Source organism: Sardina pilchardus, chromosome 8 (assembly GCF_963854185.1).
Source record: "Sardina pilchardus chromosome 8, fSarPil1.1, whole genome shotgun sequence".
NCBI lineage: Eukaryota > Metazoa > Chordata > Actinopteri > Clupeiformes > Clupeidae > Sardina > Sardina pilchardus.
This window is the reverse complement of record NC_085001.1, coordinates 24226231-24247787: the sequence shown is the minus strand read 5'-3', so window position 1 is coordinate 24247787 and position 21557 is coordinate 24226231. Positions and strand designations below refer to the sequence as shown.

The 21557-nt window shown below is 50.2% G+C and overlaps 1 protein-coding gene across 4 annotated transcripts in view; it reads left to right on the top strand.

Annotated features, from left to right (window-relative positions):
- The window catches only part of kank1a (KN motif and ankyrin repeat domains 1a), a 54118-nt gene extending 33744 nt beyond the window's left edge, over positions 1 to 20374 (top strand). For all 4 annotated transcript variants that reach the window (XM_062543301.1, XM_062543300.1, XM_062543303.1 and 1 more), the window contains 10 exons: positions 5296 to 8358; positions 10812 to 10976; positions 12282 to 12390; positions 13459 to 13683; positions 13836 to 13923; positions 15252 to 15471; positions 16843 to 16985; positions 17617 to 17817; positions 18172 to 18270; positions 18975 to 20374. In XM_062543301.1, coding sequence (XP_062399285.1) covers positions 5296 to 8358; positions 10812 to 10976; positions 12282 to 12390; positions 13459 to 13683; positions 13836 to 13923; positions 15252 to 15471; positions 16843 to 16985; positions 17617 to 17817; positions 18172 to 18270; positions 18975 to 19037 — 4376 coding nt within the window. In that variant the 3' untranslated portion in view covers positions 19038 to 20374. The remainder of the gene's footprint in view (positions 1 to 5295; positions 8359 to 10811; positions 10977 to 12281; positions 12391 to 13458; positions 13684 to 13835; positions 13924 to 15251; positions 15472 to 16842; positions 16986 to 17616; positions 17818 to 18171; positions 18271 to 18974) is intronic.
- The last annotated feature ends 1183 nt before the right edge of the window (positions 20375 to 21557 follow it).

Genomic DNA, 21557 nt, shown 5'->3' with positions numbered 1-21557 from the left:
TTCCCATAGTAATTTCATGGCAGTGGGCTCTGTGGTAGGGTGATATTATGACTCAGAAACTTGGGTTTTTATAAGGTATGGAATGTCTGGTCCAGTGCCCTTGGCTTCCAGGAAGCTTTCTGAGGGAAACTGGTTCACAGACTGGTTTGATTGATGTCTGCTTTGTTGAGAGGTTGTTGCTCACAATTTTTTTTTTTTTTTTTTTAAATAGATATAAGAGCTTTGTCGTCCCAGCTGATACTTGTTTTAACGTGTGATAAAATGTTGGTTTCTTTTCAGAAGATGATGAATGTGTGTATAATACCGTATTGACAGACATTGTAATGCTTCATGTAGTTTTGTTTCATTGATTGCCATTGCCATATTCACATTCCATTGTATTGGTTGAATCTCCAGGCTCTAGTTATCACTGTAGTATGGCTAGCGTGTTTAACATTCATTTCCAATGAATGTCTTCAGTCTGAACATATTGAACTTGCTTTTAAGAGCGTATTCTTAACCATTTAGAAACATGTATGGCAGGTAAAGTATACAGTATGTTGCAAATGTCCAGCTGCCTGTTTTCAGTCAAATAAACATTGCATACAGTAAAACTGCCCTCACATCCCTGGGTGCAGTATAGGTTGAAGGATAAGGTTTCTTTTTTGGTCCATGAATTGTAAGATGGCAACCATAAAATGCATTTTGCATCCCATTTTCTATATTGGGATAGCTCCTTTTAAAAATAAAATATCTCTAACTGTAATCTTAAACTTCGCTTGCTTAATAACTGGTTTGGTGTAGGAAAAAAACATATCAGGCTGAGTTTTCTACGCGGAAGCATTCCAGCATCTCATGTCACTTTCACAATGAAATGCATGAGTTGCAGGAGTGCATGAGTTTTCGATTTGAAGCGGAAGAGTTTATGGGTTGACAGTGGCCTGACTTCTCTCTTAGCCGTTGTATCTGCAACAGGCTCTCGCTGTTTGTTTTTCCACCCTCATCATCACAGCGTCTATATCAAGGCCAAACATGCCTGTCTGCATTTTATTTTCATTGCAAACATTCGGCGAATTCGCCCTGTCTGCTGCCACGACTTACGGGCTCTCCACTCCGACGGCCCGCAGGAACTTTTTGAGATTCCGACTCAAGGAAAGAAAAGCAGAATCCAGCCAGTGTTCATCCTCAGAAGAGATGACAGAAAGTGTGTTTGGAGGACAAACATGGGCTGTGTGGCGTGGGAGAAATCTAAAGTCACCAGGCCTGTGGCTCGTACCCTTAGGGACAGTGGCGGTGGGGGCAGAGGATTGTTAGACCCTTCCACAAGGGTACCAGTCCGTGCCAACGCCGTGTGTGTGTTGGGAGTGGCGTAGCACAAGCTGTACCAGTTGTTGTAAAAGGAGCGCGATTAGACGCGCAGATAGAGGATTTGTAATGACATGTTGTCTGGAGAGGGTGAACTGCGTCTCAGCTAGTGTAGGATAATAAATGGGGCCTTGTTCACATCTGTGCTGACTGGATTGGGAATGCTTGTGCTGTAATCAGTCCTCTTTGTGTGTGTGTGTGTGAGAGAGAGTGTGTGCGTGTGTGTCATAAGGTCTATATGCCCACATGTGAGTTGAAAACCCAAGCTGATAGGAATGTTAGGGGCCTTCTATTTTCAGTTGTTTATGTGACACTAACATTACATTTCATTGGCTAGTTAGGCCTTGACATGTTTCAGCTGACAAAAAACCTGTGAAAACATAGCACAGTCCAGCTGAGCACATTTTCGAAACAAAGTGGACGATCTGTGGAGCTATTTTAAACATGGTTTTCTGAAGAATGTGAGGCTTGATTGTAGATGGAACACTTAGACACTTGGAATATACTGGAATATATTTTGGAAATGGGCATAGCTCATTTTCCCAGTGTACAACTTCACTATGCTCTAACTTAACATAAATTACTCTGTCTTTCAAACAGTGTACACATACTGTATTGTGTATGCATTTGGTTCTGACTAGTGTTTTGGTTTTTGTCACCCACCCCTTAGCGAGGGCCTCTGAATTCTCCCTTTCAACTGAACTTTGTTCGCAAACAACATATGATGATGTTGGCATGCCACTGTCTCACGTTTCTTCGTCTAAAATCATACACTCGCTGTCTCCAGTGTCAGCCCTTTTTTATTCTGCTGTCTCACTGGCTGCTTTTATGAGCCTGCCATTCTTTTCCCGAGCTTCAGCCAATCCGGGCCTTAGCAAACAGTTAGCGCTCCACGTCTTTTGACTTTGTCAGGGAGGACTTTCTACAACACTCAGGAGAAAAAACCCTCAACTGCAACAGTTTAGGTGAGGACAGTTCCCCCCCCCCTCATTTCCCTGGTAGTAATTGGCTTATATTCCTATAGTGGTGTTGTCTTTCCGAATGATTAACACTGATTGGCTGATATCCTATCTGCTTTCTCCTCATTGTCTCTATCTCAGAATACCGCACCAGCTGTCTCTGTTAAACGTTAACTCTCCTAGCACGCTCTGTAGCGGAGGTTGATCTTATCCAAACTGTCGCTCCTCCGTGTCCTCCCCTGGTCAATTTGTATGTGTCCGTTTATCAACTGCCTCGGTTGTCCTGTTTACAGCTGAGTCCACTTGTGTCCATCCATCTGATACATAGTGTTCTGTGAGCAAGCTTGCTTGTGGCTCACCATCCTGTCCAGTCCTTGTGTAATGGCTGATTTACGGTGTGACGTGAGAATATTATTGGAGTGCCCTATCAGTCTCAGCTCGTCCATCCCGACACTTTTGCCCCCTAAAGGCAGCAGGTCTGTGACCTTTGCCTGTTCTCGCAGGGGTGAGGTCAGCCCTCAGCTGTCCAGGGGCAGTGGCCTGTGCCGGACAGCCCCGTCTCGCTGCCGGTGACGTCTCCGTTCCGTTCTTATAGCTCAGTTCTTCAAGTCTTCACACATTTCTGTTTGAGCTTGCTGTTGTGCAGCTGCTGAATAGTGACATTGGTGACATTGGTTTGAAGTCTTGTAATGTCTGCCTGTGGCCACTATCGTCATGAAAGAATTATTTCTCTAGATAGCTGTGTGTGATCATTGTGTGTTTAGGCAGCTGGTTGTGTGTGGAAGTTTGTGAATGATACTCTTTTGGTATATGGGCAGATGAAAGCTCTTTTTCCCTAGAGGTGTTTTTTTTTTCCCTAGGAAAAAAGGATGTTTTTTGTATACAGGAAGTGCATTTCTGTGGTCAAGGTTCAGTATGGCCAAGCACAGTATTGTGATGGGGGGTGGTGAGGTATCTCTAACAGAAGAAAAGAGGGTCTGTCTTAGTGCAGAGGTAGAAAGACGAGAGAGAGAGAGCGAGAAAGAGAGAGAAGGAGAGCTGAGTGTGATTGGAGGAGCCCGTCAGCCTATGGTAAGCTCAGCAGAGCTTGGCTAAGTTTACGCCAATACTGGAATTTTTCCCCTTATGGAGTGAAGATTGGGAAGGAGCAACACTGCGAGCAGGGAGCTAGACTCCAGCTTGTTCTCTTTACAAAAGCACATTAGAGAGAGGGAGGGAGGGAGGGAGGGAGCGAGAGAGGGAAGGAAGGAGGGAGGGAGGGAGGAAGGGAGTCACTCATACACACACTCTCTTGCTCTCATTCAGGACGGCTGACTGCCTCTAGGTAAGTGAAGCTCAAACAAACCTGGATCGGCTTACATCTGGATCGGAACAAATTTCTTGTCGTTTGAACTTTTTATTGACGTTTTGTTTTGCTTTGTTGATGTGGCTTGAGTGGAGGGCTACGCTGCAGCAGTAAATAGACTCTGGGGAAAGTTACACTTCTGGTGAGTGTGACTGCCTGGTTGTACACAGGGTAGAGAACGACTGAAGCAAGAGGGTTTTGCTTAGTGACTGGTACAAGAGAGAGAGTGTGTGTGTGTGTGTGTGTGTGTGTGTGTGTGTGTGTGTGTGACTGTGTATGCTGGCCTCCTTGGCCTGGATAGTTGTACATTTCACAGAGAGCTGCTGCTGGTTGCCTGACAAACTGGAAGGCTTTTTCTGTCTGTGGTGTGGAATTTGGACTTTGACATAAGCTGCTTTTTTGATGGATGTCCTCCCTATGCGTTCAAATTCCTCATGGTATAGATACTGGTTATCACAACGTCTGCTGCTTCTATTTTTTATTATTCCTGGCAAGTGTTCCCTCCTTGTTTTGCCTCAAGGGTTATGCAATTTTCATGTTTTAAACGTGACCAAGCCTCTAGTTTCCACTAAATGATTTTTCAGAAGGGTGGGGGTGTGTGTGGAGAGAGAGGAACATGTTTGTTCTCTTTGACCCCCCCCCCCCACACACCTCCCTTCCCTGCACCCCTAGCTCCACTTTCTCTCAGCAGCAAGAATGTTACCAGCACATGGGCAGGGATTGGCACGGCTGACTGTTTCTGCCATAAAAAAAAAACGCCTCTTTTTTTTTTGCGAGACCAGTATACAGCTTAACAGACGTGTGCTACGCGAAAGCTAAAAAGCATTTGGCAATAAAGCGTGAAGCCATTTTGCGTGGGTGTCTGCAGTCTTAAAAAAAAAAAAGAGATCCTTGCTGTGGGTTTCTTCCAAAAACATTGCCCCCCCCCCACCCTCTTCGAGACGCCTGGGATAGTTTTCCTGTGACGAAGCACGCTCGCACCAAAGTGATTACCGCCTGTCAGACGCACATTTGCCTTCGTGTCACTACTTGCACCAGTAAATCAGAGTGATCAGTCTGAGCAGACTAACAGAGAAACACTTAGTGCTCTGTGTGAGTCTGTTTATGTGTGTGTGTGTGTGTTGTGTGTGTGTGTGTTGTGTGTGTGTGTTGTGTGTGTGTGTTGTGTGTGTGTGTGTGTGTGTGTGTGTGTGTGTGTGTGTGTGTGTTTCTCTCTCTCTCTCCCTCCACTAAATGAGCTCGTAAGGAGAATCCCCCTGAGAGGGAGGTTTGGTATGCAGCTCGCTAATGGGATGTGACTGTGTTTTAGCTGCAGTTGAGGGGAAATAGCTGCCACTAGATTATAGTCATTGTTCTCTGTCGCCACAATCAGGGTCATTTGTTGACACAAATGTTGCTGGTCATTTGCTGAAGGCTTACATAAGTGGAGCGCCATAGCAACCGGAGGAAGTTATTAATCTGCTTCTTATTGCCAGGTAGAGCGAGATATAAGAGAAGCCAGTTCATGAGTTGGTCATACACCATGCTGTGTGTGTAATCTAATGGCTGAATGTCAATGGAATGAACTGAAGAATTGTTGGTTGGTAAAAAGGGATTTTCAGGCGAAGTGGTGTTAATTAGCTTTTTTTGTTTCTTTTGAATTGACAGAAAAAGATGAGGATGAGAAGGACCCCGTGGCTCCGTACTACCTGGAGACCCCGTACGGCTTCCAGCTAGACCTGGACTTCCTGAAGTATGTGGACGACATCGAGCGGGGCAACACCATCAAGAAGCTGAACATCCAGCGCAAGCCCAAGTCGGCGCGGCCCTCCACCTCCTCGCAGCACAGCAACAACAACAGCGTGAGCAGCAGCAGTGGCGGAGGCTGCGGAGGCCTGGCCGAGTGGACGTCCACCGACTCGCTCTCGTCCTCCGCCAGCGATGAGAACAAGCGCTCGCCGTCGCCCGTGTTCCTCACGTCCGCCAGTCAGCCGACACCGCCGCCACCGCCTCCACCACCACCGCCGCCACCTCATCCTCACGCCCTGCCCCAGTCGCAGATAGTCCGACCCGGCCCAGTGACCCTCCCGACTCACCCGGTCCATGACGGCCCCCAGGCCTTCCTGAGTGTCCTGGAGGCCCGACAGCAGCAGCAGCACCATCAGCACCATCAGCAGCAGCTGCCCCCTCCCTCCCCGCGGCTCTTCCCCCGCCACAACCCGCAGGTGGAGAAGACGCTGATGGAGACGCGCCGGCGCCTCGAGCAGGAGCGGCTCCTGGCCCAGCCGCTGGCGCTCGCTCCTCCTCCTCCTCTGCCCGCCGCGCCGAGCGACCCTCTGCCCCCGCCGCGCCGCCGGCTGGCCAGCTTCGGGGGCACGGGCTCCAACAGCTCGCTGGCCTCGTCCTCCTTCGGCGGCTCGGCGGGCGTGCCCAGCCAGGTGTCGCCCGGCTCGCACCACCACCTGCTGACGCAGCACAACGGGCACCTGTTCAGCAACGGCGGCGGCGGCGGGGGAACCGGGAGCGTGGACGGCTACAACCCCTACTTCACGCCGTCCATGGGCGGCTCGTCCATGCGCCACAGCCCCATGAGCTCGGGCATGACCACGCCGGTCACCAACGTGAGCCCGGCGCACCTGCAGCACATCCGCGACCAGATGGTGGTGGCGCTCAAGCGGCTCAAGGAGCTGGAGGAGCAGGTGAGGACCATCCCCATCCTGCAGGTGAAGATCGCCGTGCTGCAGGAGGAGAAGCGGCAGATGGCCTCGCAGCAGGCCAAGGGCCCGGCGGGCTCCGGAGGCTTCCGGAAGCGCTCGTACAGCGTGGGCAGCGCCGAGCAGTTCGAGTCGTCGCTGGCGGCTGCGGCTGCGGCCGTGCCGGCGCAGGGGCCGAGCAGGCGGTCCGAGCTGCACATCGACTCGGAGGACGAGCTGGAGGGCATGGAGCAGAGCTCGCAGCGGCTGCAGGAGTTCCGGCAGCTGACCGCCGAGATGCAGGCGCTGGAGAAGGAGATCCAGGACCCGGGGTCGGCCACTAAAGAGGAGCGGAGGCAGGTCAGAGGTCAGACCCAGAATGACCGCGCCGCCGCCGCTACCGCGGCCGTCGCGCCGCAGAAGCAGTCGAGTCGAGAGCTGAAGTCCGTCGCCGTGGGCTCGGACGAGAACATGAACGACGTGGTGATCTGCCGCCGCTCGTCGCCGGACCGGAGCCGGGACGCGTCGGTGGGGACGGAGCGCGCGGAGACGCGGAGCGCGGCGGTGGGCGTGACCGAGGCCATGCTGGGCACCTGCTCGGAGGCGGAGGCCGAGCTGGAGCTGCAGCACCAGACCATCGAGGCGCTGAAGGAGAAGATCTACCGGCTGGAGGTGTCGCTGAAGGAGACCACGCACCAGATGGAGATGAGCAAGCTCAAGCTGGAGCTGCAGCAGGCCGCGGCCGGCGGCAGCCGCAAGAAGGCCGACAAGGGCTGCACGGCCCGGCCCGAGATGTACAGCACCGCCGTCGAGGCCTGCGTGTCCACTCACAGCCTCGGAGTCGGGAATCACGAAGAGTCCAGCGGCGCTGACGACGACGACAAAGCGGTACAGGTCCAGGAGGTAGGGGTGTCCTGTCGGCCGGACACGAAAGCGGCGGCCGCGGGCCCGGACGTGCCGATGGACCGGTGGGTGGTGCGCGAGCGGACGGAGTCGAGGGACCAGTGCGTGGGCCGGCGGGCGAGCGTGACGGACAAGAGCGTGGGCGCGCGGCCGAGCGTGTGCGAGGTGAGCGTCAACACGGAGGAGACGGTGGAGAGCCTGGGGCTGCTGCGCAAGGCCGAGGCCGAGGCGGCCCGAGAGGCACGGTCCATCGGGTGCGGGGACTGCTCGGTGGACGTGACGGTGAGCCCCGTCAAAGAGCTGGTCAGCGCGGGGACCGAGACGGACGCCGTGAGCCGTGCGGACCGGGGGACCACGGTCCTGCCCGAGACCTCGTCTCAGTACTCCGAGACGGACGCGCTGGGGGTCAGCCGGTCCACCAGCACGGAGCGGATCGCCGTGGTGGACTCGTGCACGGACACGGAGCTGAGCACGAGAGACCAGCACACCAGCACGGCGCCGACCGAGACCCGGACGGTGGCCGTCGGCGAGGGACTGGTCAAGGACGTGCAGGCCACGGTGAAGACGCGCTCGGTGGCCGTCGGGACGGCAACGCCGGGCGAGGCCGGGAGCGAACGGTCGTCGACGACGTCGTCGTCGTCGGGCAAAACCAAAGACAGCGGGGTGGGGCAGGTCTGCGTCAACGACAACTTCCTGGTGGGACTGAAGACCCGGACCATCGCCTGCGGGCCTTCTCTTCCCCAGCTGCCCAACCTCTCCCTGCCCGGTCAGAACCCGGCCGCGGCCGTGCTGCTGACCCAAACCCAAACCCAGACCCAGACCCAGACCCAGGTGCCGCCTCTGGCTCCTCCGGGCTGCGTCCTGCCGGGTCCACCACCGCCAGCGTCCGGCGCCGGCCTGGACCACTACATCGAGCGCGTGCAGAAGCTCCTGCAGGAGCAGCAGATGCTGCTGGCGGAGAACTACAGCGAGCTGGCCGACGCCTTTGGCCAGCCGCACACCCAGTTTGGCTCCATCAACAGCCAGCTGGTCAACACGCTGTCGTCCATCAACTCGGTCATGAAGTACGGCAGCGTGGAGGAGCTCCGCACCACCGACGTCACCAAGCGGGCCGCCGATGGAAGCACGAGAGGAGGTGAGTGACGGCTTACATTAGCACGCCTCTGACGCGCTATAACTTCCACTGTGGATATCGCCGGTGATTGATAGCGCATTGAATATAAGCACAGATGGACTTGGAACAAGATGATTCAGCAAGCAAGTTCTTCGTCGCTGAAACTTTCTAAAAATGTTGAAAGAAATATTTCATTTAATGCTTAGTAACAAGTCAAGTAACATATATACACGGCACTTACGTACACTTGATAGTTTTCTACAAATTTCGTTGCAAATTTGATTGCACCCAGCTTAGTGGCGTGATCGTATGATGTGCTGTGTTAGGGCAGTAAATTTAGATTTTATTCACTCCCAGGATGGAAAGTGTTTGTGGAACAGGCCACAGGGACTTTGCTTGACTATGAAAAGGCTGACTGTTCACCCTCAGAAAGAGTGGAGCCTCACAAAACAACAGGGCCTCAGAGCGTATAGATCTTTAGCCTTAGAATATGGCCTGTGTCCAGAAGTCTATTTTTACCCCCTCGGACCCCGCGACCAGACCCTCCCCCCCACCCCCGCCTGAGTGAGTCTTTCGGGCAGGCTAGCAAGGGGTGAGGGGTGGACGTTGATGTGGCAGAGGTTGCTCACTGTGTGTGAGTGTGTGTGTGTGTGTGTGATGACTGATCGGATCTGACAGGGCAAAGTTATCTCTGACCCTGAAAAATGCATCAGGGCTTTGGCCATAAACCAACAGTGAGCTCATTCCTTTTAGGAAGCAGCAGCTCGCGCTAAATGGCTGCGCTGTTGTTCTTGTTTTGGGCCTCCCCACCCCCCTCCCCACCCCCAGTTTGTGCTGATGCTGATTCACAGGTCCCCCTCGTTATGTAACGGGCCGAGGCGTCTGAGCGACATTGGCTCCTGTCACATCCCCCCAACAGGCAGATGTTCTGTTTTGTATTTGTTTTATTAAGATGCTATATTTAAATCAATCTTATTTGCACTCAGATGAGTGAAGTCGCCTGTGGGAAGGACACCATGTGGGATTTTTTCTGGGCAAAGTTGATTAGTTGCTTACAGTGATTGAGGAATGTGAGCGCTTTCTGCTGTTTAAATAAACAGCTGCTGATTTGGACCATCTATCATCCTCATCCTAATGTACAGCAGTAGGCTAGACGGTATCGCTTGTCACAGTTCAACAAAGCATAGACGAACACAAGCCTACTTTTTCACTCCGATTTAATGTAAAGTAGCATTTACTATAATGTGTTTATGGATGAAATTATGGGTGAAAATTGGCAAGTCACGGCCCATGCTATGAATAGCTGGTCAGAAGTGTAATGCGCAAGTGAAGTGAAATGAAATAGTTGTGGTGAACGGCCAGCTGCACTAGCCACTGCCAAGAGCAGGATGTTTCCACTTCATCTGCACTTTAAAGCACTTTTCTGGACCAAGAAGAAAGAAATCGGCTTGTCAGGTGTTCTCAGAAAGCTCTTTTTTTGATTCTGTAAAGAGAACAGTTTGTTCATTGCTTGTTCATTCTTCCTTGTGTAGTCCGTATAAGCTCTGTAACCAGAGGAATGTATATGTGTGCGCTGTTCATGTAGTTTGAACGAATGTAATATTTTAAAAGCTGTTTGGAAATGCTGTATGGTTGAAGATCTATGGTTAACATAATTATGTCCCTTTCACTTCACTTTGCTTAGATAATCCACCCACAGACTCTCTACAGATTCTCAGATTATCAACAAGCGATCTGTTGATGCTCTGTTAACTACACGTTATGAGCTTGAATCTTAACAGATAATCTGTTAAGTGTCTGTGTGGGGGACCATCCAGGTATGAAGACAGGGAAAGAAAAGTGAATTTGTCAATAACCTAAACAGTAAAATGTATACAAATCAAATCATAATCTCATCAACAGCACCATTTCTTATTTCTGAAAAGAGACCACTCTTCCAGTAGAGCTTTTTAATGTTCCATTATTAATATAATTGATCTATAAAAAAAATAGTTTTAGTGTCTGTGAGTGTGGAATGCCAGATTCCACCTTCCTCTGTGGAATGTACCACTCCACACCGCAAGCATCAGCATGTCTCTCATTATCATGGGGCTCGTGCCAAAGCTCTCATGTGTGACCAAACTGGGAAGAGCTCTGAGCACTGGGGTACATTTCAGATCACTTCTCCCCTCCACCAGCAACTCGCGTAATGCTGTTGTCCTCCATGCCAGATAGGTGTGTGTGAGTGTGTGAGTGTGTGAGTGTGTGAGTGTGTGAGTGTGTGAGTGTGTGAGTGTGTGAGTGAGTGAGTGAGTGAGTGAGTGTGTGAGTGATTTCATTTATCTTGCCAATAAAGCTAGATGAGTCCAATTTGAATGTAATTGAGTTCGCGTGAAGGACTGTTTACGGGAAAAAGAAGTGTTGTATGTGGGCGATCTGTGATCGTTTATGTCCGTGTCTTACCTTGTTATTTTGTTTTGCTTTTTCCCGTGCAGACCAGCAGGTGGTCAGCAGGGTGAGTTCCCAGTCCCTGACCCTGAGGTCAGAGGTCATCCAGACAGGGACGGAGAGCGTGAGCTCAGGGGTGACGGTCACGGACGAAAGCCGGCAGGCCGAGCTGAAGAGCCGCATGGATCAGCAGATGTCCACGGCCCTGCACGGTGAGAGACTCTCGGCCCACGGCCACTTGGGTCAGGAAGATGACCACAGTGTCCCACTCACACAAAAGACACCATTTATCAGATAGATAACACAGCCATTAGTTACCCTGAAATTACTCTGTGTGTATGTGTGTATGTGTGTATGTGTGTATGTGTGTATGTGTGTATGTGTGTATGTGTGTACTGTATGTGTGTGCGCTCCATATTCAGTCTATGTCTCAGCTAAGCACCCTCAGGCCGGTTAGTTAGACCCTCACTTGTCAAAATATGGGAAGCATGACAATGACCATGTTGCTGTATGGTGCTTCCTCCTGGATAGAATGTGAAAAGAGGATGATTGAACGATGGAGGGAGGGAGAGAAGGAGAGAGGGAGAGTAAGAATGAAAGTAAGTCTGAAAAAAGAGCGAAAGAGCCAGAGGCCCCCGTATGTGGAAGGCAAGTCCTGGCACTGAACGGAGTTGTTCTCTTTACAGACTTGCAGCAGAGAGGCCGCGGTCTCTTGCTGCTACTTGGCCAGACGGACCCTGTACTTAAAATGTTTGGGATAGTTCCGGGGGTTTTGGGACGAGTTCCCCTTGCCACACAGAATGAGTTTCTTTTTTTCCCTTTTTCTTCATTTTTTTCTCGTTTTGTAATTTTAATTTTAATTTTTTTTTTTGGAGGGGGGGAGAAAGAAGGTGGCTTTTTCTGATACTGTAAAAGGGCAGGAGCGCCTCCTCCCGCGCCTCCTCCCCGCCAGAGGCTCCTGCTCCTGCTCCGGGGCTCCTCCGCCTCGCGGCGCTGATGGATGACTCGCTTCCAGAGCGCATCTCCGCACACGTGAATCACGGGGGGAAGAAAGTTCAGCTGCAGTGCGCGCGCTCTTTTGATGTTTACGCTAGTGCAGGGAGAACGGAGCCGCCGACTGACTTGAGTTATTGACCCCCGGCCCTCGACAGAGGTCCTGTAAGCACAGAGCGGAGCATGCAGCGTGTCTGTGCACGAGTGCGTTGGCTGAGTTGGGGTTTCTCTTGCCAAATCAAATCAGACGGTTCACGAGGGGATGGATTGTGTCGGCTAAAGCTATTTGGTGACTGAATGTTCTTGTGGTTGAAGTAGTGGAGTAACTGGTAATGCAAGGTGCAAGCAACACCATCGGTGATTTGATTGACAGGGAGCACACCTGAGTGACTACTGAAAATGCACTGTGTATCAGTACCGTATGTTGTGAATAAATTATTGCTAACTAAATTATCCAAAAAGGTAATAAATACAAATCACAATAACAGTTGTAATAACATAGGTTCTTTATGATTGATTTGTAGGTCAGTCTGGCAGTCAGAATACCCTGAAGTCCATCATGAAAAAGAAAGATGGCCGTCAGGGATCCAACGGTACCAAAAAGAACCTGCAGTTTGTGGGCGTCAATGGAGGGTGAGTTTCAGGAACCCCTACTTCTCAACACTGTCACCTACCGTTTAGGATGTAATGATTAAGTCAAACAACAATGTAAAGAATGCGAGACTTCCTGCTGTTTGTTTCACACAAGACTAAGTAGACATCTCTTCAGACAGTCATTGTTATCACCAAAACAGTCCGGGGTGTTTTGAATCTTGTAATTAATTTTCTAATTTCCTGTTGTCCCTTCCTGTTTGGGCAGTTTTGTGTTGTTGGAACTCCTAGAGCTATTTTCTCAAGGAGATTTAATGGCTTTGGTTCAAGAGAATGTGCCAAAGACCCACCGCAAATGAAATATGCGGGGATTCTGTTTTGATAACAGAGAGTTCTGTGTCACTGTAGGAAAGACAAAGCAATGCCCGATCACACAGGTATTAGCAGCAAATAGAGTAAGAATATAATACGGTCGTTGTTGTGTTACTTAAGGCAGGCTTTTTGCAGTTTGAGTCACAGCGTTTGGATCAGACATGGCTAACTGTCTGTAGTGTCACAACTATAGGGTTTATGACAAGAGACACAGGAGTGGAACAATGGAATAAAGACCTTGGCATTGTGTAGTGTTATGCTTAGTCCGTTTTAAACAATAGACAATAGGTCTTTTAAAGGTGCTCTGAGCGATGTTATGCAGTTTCTAAGCTAAAATATTTGTGTCAGATACAGTAAACATTTCCTCAACCTTCGTTAGCTGCCTGTCCCTGAATACACTGTATAAAAACACAGTCTCTATAGACTGCCCAGGCAACAAAAACAGCCTGGTGCGGCTTGAATTATGAAACATATACTCCTCCAGCCATTCACCAATGAGATGCGCGTTCAGGAGAGTTTAAATTGCACTAGAGGGAGGGGAAGGGTGTAGAGTAGAGTAGTCTGTTTTGTTTAAACGTCAACATAAGTTACCCAACATCGCTTAGAGCGCCTTTGATATGAGCATGAATAGTTTATGTGGATGTCCAGGATTATCGTTTTCTTTTCCCGTGTCATCCTCTCCATTCCTGAGCTCGTCCCGCAGGTCCTGTGGCTAACTCCCCAACCTCCTGTCCACAGGTACGAGACCACGTCGAGTGACGACTCCAGCTCCGAGGAAAGCAGCTCCTCGGGCTCGGAGGACGAAGAGGAGGAGGAGGAGGAGGCGGAGGAGGAAGGAAAGGAGGCGCAGAAGAATGTCAGAGAAGGGAGAATGGGAGGAGAGGAGTTCTGTAACGAAGGAGCGGTGGAGGTGGGAAAGAGGGCTGAGCTCAGCGGCTCAGAGAAGCAGGAGAGGCGAGAGAGGTGAGTGACCAGTGCTGGACATGGCCAATCTGCACTGCACATAAAGCCCCACAACAGACCTATGATTCAAGTTATTCTGGAAATAAATGAATGTTAAATAAATAATGGAAGACATGCGCATACAAATACACCTCTTTCCTGTTCTGCCACAGATACGAGTTAAGTGAAAAGATGGTGTCGGCGTGCAATGTGCTGAAAGCCCACCTGAACGATTCCAAGTCACTGACCAGCAAAGATGTGGTAAGACATGCATAGACTAAATAACCTTGAACTTCAAACACTACAGTCTGTGACTTTTTTCCCTTCTCTCTGTGTTTCTCCCTGGAGGGAGCACTTTCTCAGAATGCTTTTCCCCTCTAGTTCTTCTCTCCTCCTCTCTCGGTCCTCCTCTCATTCTTACTCCTGAACATCTGTGTTGGCTTGGGGCTTTTGTAGACTCCTGTGCTCTCCAAACAGCCCAGCTCAGGGCGAACAAACGAGGCCTCAGGATAAATTAGAATGACGGGCTGTTTCATCTCTCGGACCGGGCCGTGCCCCGCGCTCTGAAGTGCTGAGGCGGGCCCTGGGCCCTGGGTGCCTAATGCCCTATGAAGGAATGCCAAGCCCAGCCAGCAGCAGCCCTCACCCGGCCGCGGCTTTGAAAGGACTCCAGCGGGGCAGTTGGCACAACTGCCCACTCCTGCAGGGTGTTTGCCCCCTTCTTGGCAGGCTGCGCTTGATCTGCCCTGGGGCGGTTTGCACATATCGTTATTTTTCCTCCCCCCTGCCCCCCCCCCCTCGCGTGGAACCAGTCATAATTAAATCCTGGAGCATTTATAGATTTGCGGCCGTGAGCCACCTTTGATGCTTGGAAAAGCGTTCATTTTTGCAGCGAGGGTTTTGTTTGTTAGTTCTTGGCGAAGTTGGCCTCGAGTGACGCTTTTGTTAAACAGCGGCGCGGTCCAAGAACGCTTAATCGAAAACGAGGAGGAAGTGTGGAATAATGGTGGCGGGAAGGAAACCTGCACCCCCCCCCCCCCCCCCCCCCCAGAGAACGCCATGAGGGAAGCTGGCCCTCGGCATCTCGGGAATGCCCGCTCCGCTTCCTGACGCCCTTGTCCGTCTTTAGTTTTGAACTTCATTTGTGGGCTGTTGCCTTCACATCCAGTAGATAGGACAGTGTTGACGGTGATAAGAAACGAGTGGGAGAGGCCGAGAGACCGAGAAACAGAAAGACCGAGAGATGGGGTGGGATTGAGAAATGGCCGCTGGTCAGAACCAAGGAGAGTAGCTGTGTGCACATCCCACCTTGCAGGTGCAGGACAAATGTAGAGTAATATGGAAGAAAAAGGTAATGTCCGCAACACTGATAATTGCTCCCGGTTTAATGAAAAAAATGCAACGTTTCGACCCTACTGGGTCTTCATCAGGCAAAAGGTCAGCTGGTCAGAACCAAACACGTGTCCCCGTTGGGCACTTAAACCCAAAGGTGGTAACGTTACGGATTAGGGGTTGTGATGCCACTTGTGCCACAGCTCCCCACTGACGGCCTCTCTCTGCTGTTGTTGGCTCTCTCTGTGACTCCGCAGCGGGCGTGCCTGAACACCGTGCAGCAGGAGTGGTTCCGCGTGTCCAGCCAGAAGTCGGCGGTGCCGGCCATGGTGGAGGACTACCTGGGCGCCTTCCGCGCCGTCTCCGGCCCAGTGCTGCGGCACGTGGTCAACATGGCCGACGGCAACGGCAACACCGCCCTGCACTACAGCGTGTCCCATTCCAACTTCGACATCGTCAAGACGCTGCTGGACGCAGGTACAGTAACTGAGCGCAAATAAGTCCCTCTCCTAACCACACACACACACACACACACGCACACACACACTCATACACACACACACACACACACACACACACACACACACACATGCATGTTCAGATTACGATTCTGTTCAGTAGCACTTGAACATGAGGCACTCTGTATAATTATGAGGTAATTAAAATGCTCTCAAGCCTGATACGAAGTTTATAGTCTGTGATTCAGATGGATGGGGTGCTTCAAGGAGTCCTTTTAATCTCCAGTGAAGCAGGCGCCCAGTTTGTATTAACGTCAGATCAACCCCCCCCCCCCCCCCAAAAAAAAAAAAAGAATTTGTACTTCAATTTGTAACACATGTCAACGTGTTTCTCTTTAATTAAGAAACGATGCGGGTAATGGCGGAGCAAAAGAGCTCATTACTCGAATCAAAAAGGCATCGTCCCTCTCTGATGTGCCTCCTCAGCTCTGCACCCCCCACACATCACATCCACACACTTCAAAGTTAGCAGCTAGTACAACCCCCCCCCCCCCCCCCCCCCTCCTCATAGCTCTAATCTTCCCCCTTTTTGGTCTTCATGGGCGAGCTGAGCTGAGCTGTCCTCCACAGACGCAGCTGTAAGGCAGTAAGGCAGCGCAGCTCCCCGTTTGTGAAAAGCCCAGTGGAGTATGATGAGGTGCTGGGCCCTTGTGAGGGGAGAGGGCCCATTGTCTGGACAGGGGGGGGCCCTTTGTGCGCCGGTGCTGCCGGACGCCCCGTGCTTTGGGGGGGGTGTAGTGGGGGGTGGGGGGGTGCGGCTCCATTGTGCCCATTGTTAGCCGCCGTTCTCAGATCCTCCGGCCCCAAAACCCCTCGGCCTACGATGCCCCTGACTCGCTAAGCCCCCCGAAGCTCCTTCCTCCCACCCCTTTCTCAAAAGAGATGATGGGCTCAATAGGAAACAGTGTGTGTGTGTGTGTGTGTGTGTGTGTGTGTGTGTTCTGTCTGTGTGTAGATGCTGCTTAGCAGTGCTCTGCATGTGTGTGTGACCATGCCATGCTTGTGCATGTGTGTATGACAGTGCCTGTGTATGGTCTGTGTGTGTGTGTGTGTGTGTGTTTCACTGAATGTGTACTGTAGATGCTCTGCATGTGTGTGTGACCAGACCGTTCTTGTACATGTGTGTATGACAGTGCTTGCGTATGGTCTGTGTGTGTGTGCGTGAGTGAACACTTTGTACATCCCTTGGTGTGTGTGTGTGTGTGTCCTGCCCCCCCCCCCCCTCGTCTGCACCATCCGTCAGTACCAGCCGCCTTCCTCCTCTGGCTCTCTGACAAGAGGGCCGGTCTCCGGGAGGCCTTTCTGATGTCAATCTCTCCTTTTGTGGCAGATGTCTGCAACGTCAATCAGCAGAACAAGGCGGGCTACACCCCCATCATGCTGGCGGCCCTGGCGGCGGTGGAGTCGCCCAAGGACATGCGCATCGTGGAGGAGCTCTTCAGCAAAGGGGACGTCAACGCCAAAGCCAGCCAGGTCAGAGGGGGTGCCCACCCCGCTCTCTGTTTGACCACGCGTTTGACCCCACTGAGTTACACAGAACACAGTTTGTTTTTCTTCTGTGTAGATGAGTTAGTTTATGTGTGCACACCGAGAAAGAAAAGACACAGACACAGACAAAGATCTTTTAAAACATCTTTCTTTTTCTTTCTCTCTCTCACTCACTCTCTCTCACACTCTCTCTCTCCCTCCCTCCCTCTCTCAGTGCTCTCACAGTGAGATGTAAATTCTGTATATATACACATATGAATGAAAGGAATTTTATGTTTGCTATATTTATGCATATGCAATTATGCATATTAGAGTCATACCCAGTATATGATTTCAGTGTCACGAGTAGGATAAATCTGCATCATAAAGCACTACATCAGAGCATCAGAGCATCATGCCTGTCATCAGTCTGTCATTTACCATCTGTCTCTGCTTCCTCCCCTCTCTCCTTTCCTTCTCCCTCTCTCTCTCCCCCCTCTCTCTCTCTCTCCCTCCATCCCTCTCTCTCCCTCCCTCTCTCTCTCCCTCCCTCTATCCCTCTCTCTCCCTCCCTCTATCTCTCCCTCCCTCCCTCCCCCTCTCTGGTGTGTGTGTGTGTGTGTGTGTGTGTGTCCAGGCGGGTCAGACGGCTCTGATGCTGGCGGTGAGCCACGGGCGGATGGACATGGTGAAGGCGCTGCTGGCGTGCGGCGCCGACGTCAACGTGCAGGACGACGAGGGCTCCACGGCGCTCATGTGCGCCAGCGAGCACGGCCACGTGGAGATCGTCAAGCTGCTGCTCGCCCAGCCCGGCTGTGACGCCACGCTCAGCGACAGCGTGAGTGTCTCTCGCTCTCGCTCTGTCTGTGTGTGTGTGTGTGTGAGAGAGAGAGTGTGTGTGTGTGTGTGTGTGAGAGAGAGAGAGAGAGAGAGAGAGAGTGTGTGTGTGTGAGAGAGTCTGCGTGTGCGTGTGCGTGTGCGTGTGCGTGTGCGTGTGCGTGTGCGTGTTTGTGTGTGTGTGTGTGTGTGTGTGAGTGATAAGAGAGAGAGAGAGTGTGTCCTGTCGTTCAGCGGCCTGTCTGTGTACACCCTAAACACTTGAGATACTCACCAGCAAGACTGCGTTGCTAATGGAATGCTTTCCTTGTGTGTGTGTGTGTGTGTGTGTGTGTGTGTGTGTGTGTGTGTGCAGGACGAGAGCAATGCCCTGTCCATAGCTCTGGAAGCGGGACACAAGGACATTGCAGTGCTGCTGTACGCCCATGTCAACTTCTCCAAAGCTCAGTCACCGGTGTGTACCCCTCCTCCTCCTCCCCTCAAACCCCACCCCTCACACACACTCACCACTCATCTCCACCCACTCTCCTCATACCAAACACACCCTCATGCCTCTCCAACCCAGGATTCCCAACATAACATCTTAACCTTCACTTGCCTCATCTGACTTGATTACAGTAGATTCAACTTTGTTGTCAATGTGCAAGTTTGTTGTCAGAGTATAAGTACAAAGACATTTTAAAGTCTTATGCCGTAAATTCGTACAAATAATATTCTGTGCCCTAACCTTCACTTTCCTCATCTGACTTTGTTGTCAATGTGCAAGTTTGTTGTCAGAGTATAAGTACAAAGACAACAAAATGACCTTCATTTTAAAGTCTTAAGTCTTATGCAGTAAATTCGTACACATAATATTCTGTGCCCTAAGATCTGTGCCCTGCTGTTGCTGCTTAACACCTAAATAGTGCTGCAGTGGATTGATGTCTGAGGTATTACAGAGCAGTGTGTCTTAACCTAATCCATGTAGGGTTAAAGGGCTAACTCGGGACCTTTTTGTCCCAAAACTGCGCTGCCATATAGTATTGACTTAAGGAAGCGGAGCTCATCTGCTTGGGTGTGGAGGGATAGGCAGTGTTGTTGTAGGCCATGTTGTTCTTCTTCGTCCCTCTCTCTTGACGTTGTGTGACTCACCCTGCTGTGTTATGTCTCTTCGCGCAGGGCACGCCCCGACTTAGCAGGAAGACATCGCCCAGCCCCACCAGGAGGAGTGTTTTCGACTAGACCCACACCCACCCAAATCAACCCACACCACCCCAGCCCAGCCCAGCCCAGCCCAGCCCAGCCCAGCCCCACCCTGCCCTGAATGCCCCCCACCTGACCCCCGACTCGCCCTCTCCTTCCATGCTGCTATCGGTTCAGGTTTGACGAGGAAAACCCAAAGCTCCTTCTCCAGTGGTCCGACCCAGTTGGTGGCCAGCGCTGGTGCCCTGAGCGACCTGCTCCAAATCTGGCAGGACTAGAGGCTGAGGAGCCCTCCACTCCCTGGACTGACTGAATGTACCCCAGCACCCCTCGTCAGGAATGTTAGACAAACAAAGAAACAGACAGACAGAGCAAGTGTGAAAAGGAAAGGTTCAACACTTGAGCACCAGCGTCCAGAAGAGGAAATTACTTGCATAGCACTGGAACGTCAAACGTTTGGAGGCCTTTTGTATTTTTTTGCCTTGGCCTGTCTGACTGGAGGTTTTGTCTGCAGAGATTCTCTTCGGTCGGCATGATCGAGATGTGGTTATTAATAAGTGCTTCAAAGATGATGGTGAGGTGGCCCTGAAGTGATCAGCTTTGGGGGGTATGATCTCTCATGGATGTGCCCAGGACTCGTTTTTCTGTGTGTGTGGTTACTTTGCCCAAAAATAAAGCTTTATACTCGAGACGTAACCGTCTCTGTTTATACAGTATATGTGTATATGCTGCCCAGTTTCGTATCAGCCAATTTTGTGTTCAGTCCTGTTTGTATCCTAGCAAAGCTCCAGCAGGTATGTGTGATGCTTGCTGATTGGGATTCCTAAGACAAGATTTTCTGGCTATTTTCAAATGATCTTATATCTCAATTGGATATAAACTTTACTTTTATATACATGTCATTTATATATATATATATATTTAAACAATCACAGTATTTTGGATATTTCCTTTTATTTCCTAATAGTACATGAAGTTATATATTTATCAATTAAAAGTTTTTAATGCAGGTATAATTGTATGGTCATTGTACATAATGTATTGTATAGAGCTACTAGAGCTTGGAGATACAGCTTTTTCTTTGTACAATAAACTATCCTGTTATAGATGTTATTAGGTACTTCATGTAATATCAGAACAGAAGTGCCTTCGACTTGCCATAGAAGTGTAAACAACACTAAAACATGTATTTTCCCTCGGTCACACTTAATCTTGTGAAAGGCCTTAATAATCCAACAGGTCCCTCTATTTTCTTTGCTGCCTTTGACAGTTAGCACTCTGGCTCCCTCATCTGGTGGTAGTTGGTTTGGCAACCAGCCTTGTGATGTAATTTATTTTCTCTCTGTATCTTACTAATAAAAACAATGTAATTTAAATCCCCCGTCTGATTTTGTGAATTGAATTGTTGCAACCTCCCTGACTCTATGATAGTAACAAACATACGCTTCCATGATAATTTAGTCAATGGTAATGGTTAGTCAACCATTTCAACAGCATCGTGCAAATAGGTTATTCTAGGCCATTGTGTTTGTATGCTATACAGCTCTGAATCATGTTGTTTGGTGGTTTTATTCCAAATGGAAAGTGCACCAGACCAAGGAAATGGTTTGTGTGAGGCAATGAAAAGTATTGCAGCCTTGTGGCGGTGTGGTTTTTAATTGGCAACATTTCATTTCCTGCACTTTACAAGACCCTTGTCTACGCATGGGGACGTCTAATTTACCACCATCACATACAGAGGTAGTCTACAGCTTGCTGCCATACATCATAACGCACACATGCAGATATCTATTTTACAGTTCTAATGGACACTGGCACAATTCAATAATAGTAAATCAGAGTGCCGTATACCTTGGAATTGTCTACCGGAGCTCCAAGTACACAGCCATGGAGGAAAGGCAGGGTTGCTTTTAGGATGCAAACCTCATACAAGGACTCATGGCAGTACCGAGATATTTTTCTGGAGACAATTTTGAGCTATAGCCTGTTTTTGGTGAGGGCCTTTTTAAGTTTAGGTCTACAAGTTCAGCTTTTTTCATTATCTTCTCCTTACTGACTGATTTAGGATTGAGGTAGGTCTAATGTTTGAACATTTTGATGGTAGTGGAGTGGATTCATCTAGCTGTTGTCAGAAATGCAGCCCTGGGCCAAGTTCTCAGAACATCAGAATAATTGTAGGGTTGTATGGTTAGTAAATGCTGCCCTCTGCTGTTAGACTTACAAATGCTATGAGGTTGGGCCTCAACAGTTTATGAGCTTTAACGTGAGCTAAATTGGGTCTATACAACCTGTATGCCGGTAGCTGTAAAGCAGATGTCCAGGTAGTATAATAATCCTCACACACTAGACAGTAGACTATGATATTCTTCCGTCCTGGCAGCAAACAAATCCTCTCCTAAGGCTAAAAAAAAAAAAAAAAAAATGAACTTCGGTGTTCCTTGTCTCCCTGCTTCAGAGGTTGGAGGAGGTGTGCTGTCCCTTGGTCCTGTACTGCTCCCACACTGGTTTGGAATGTTCACAACGATCGCGCCAAACTTTCTCTGGGTCATTTGAGGAAAG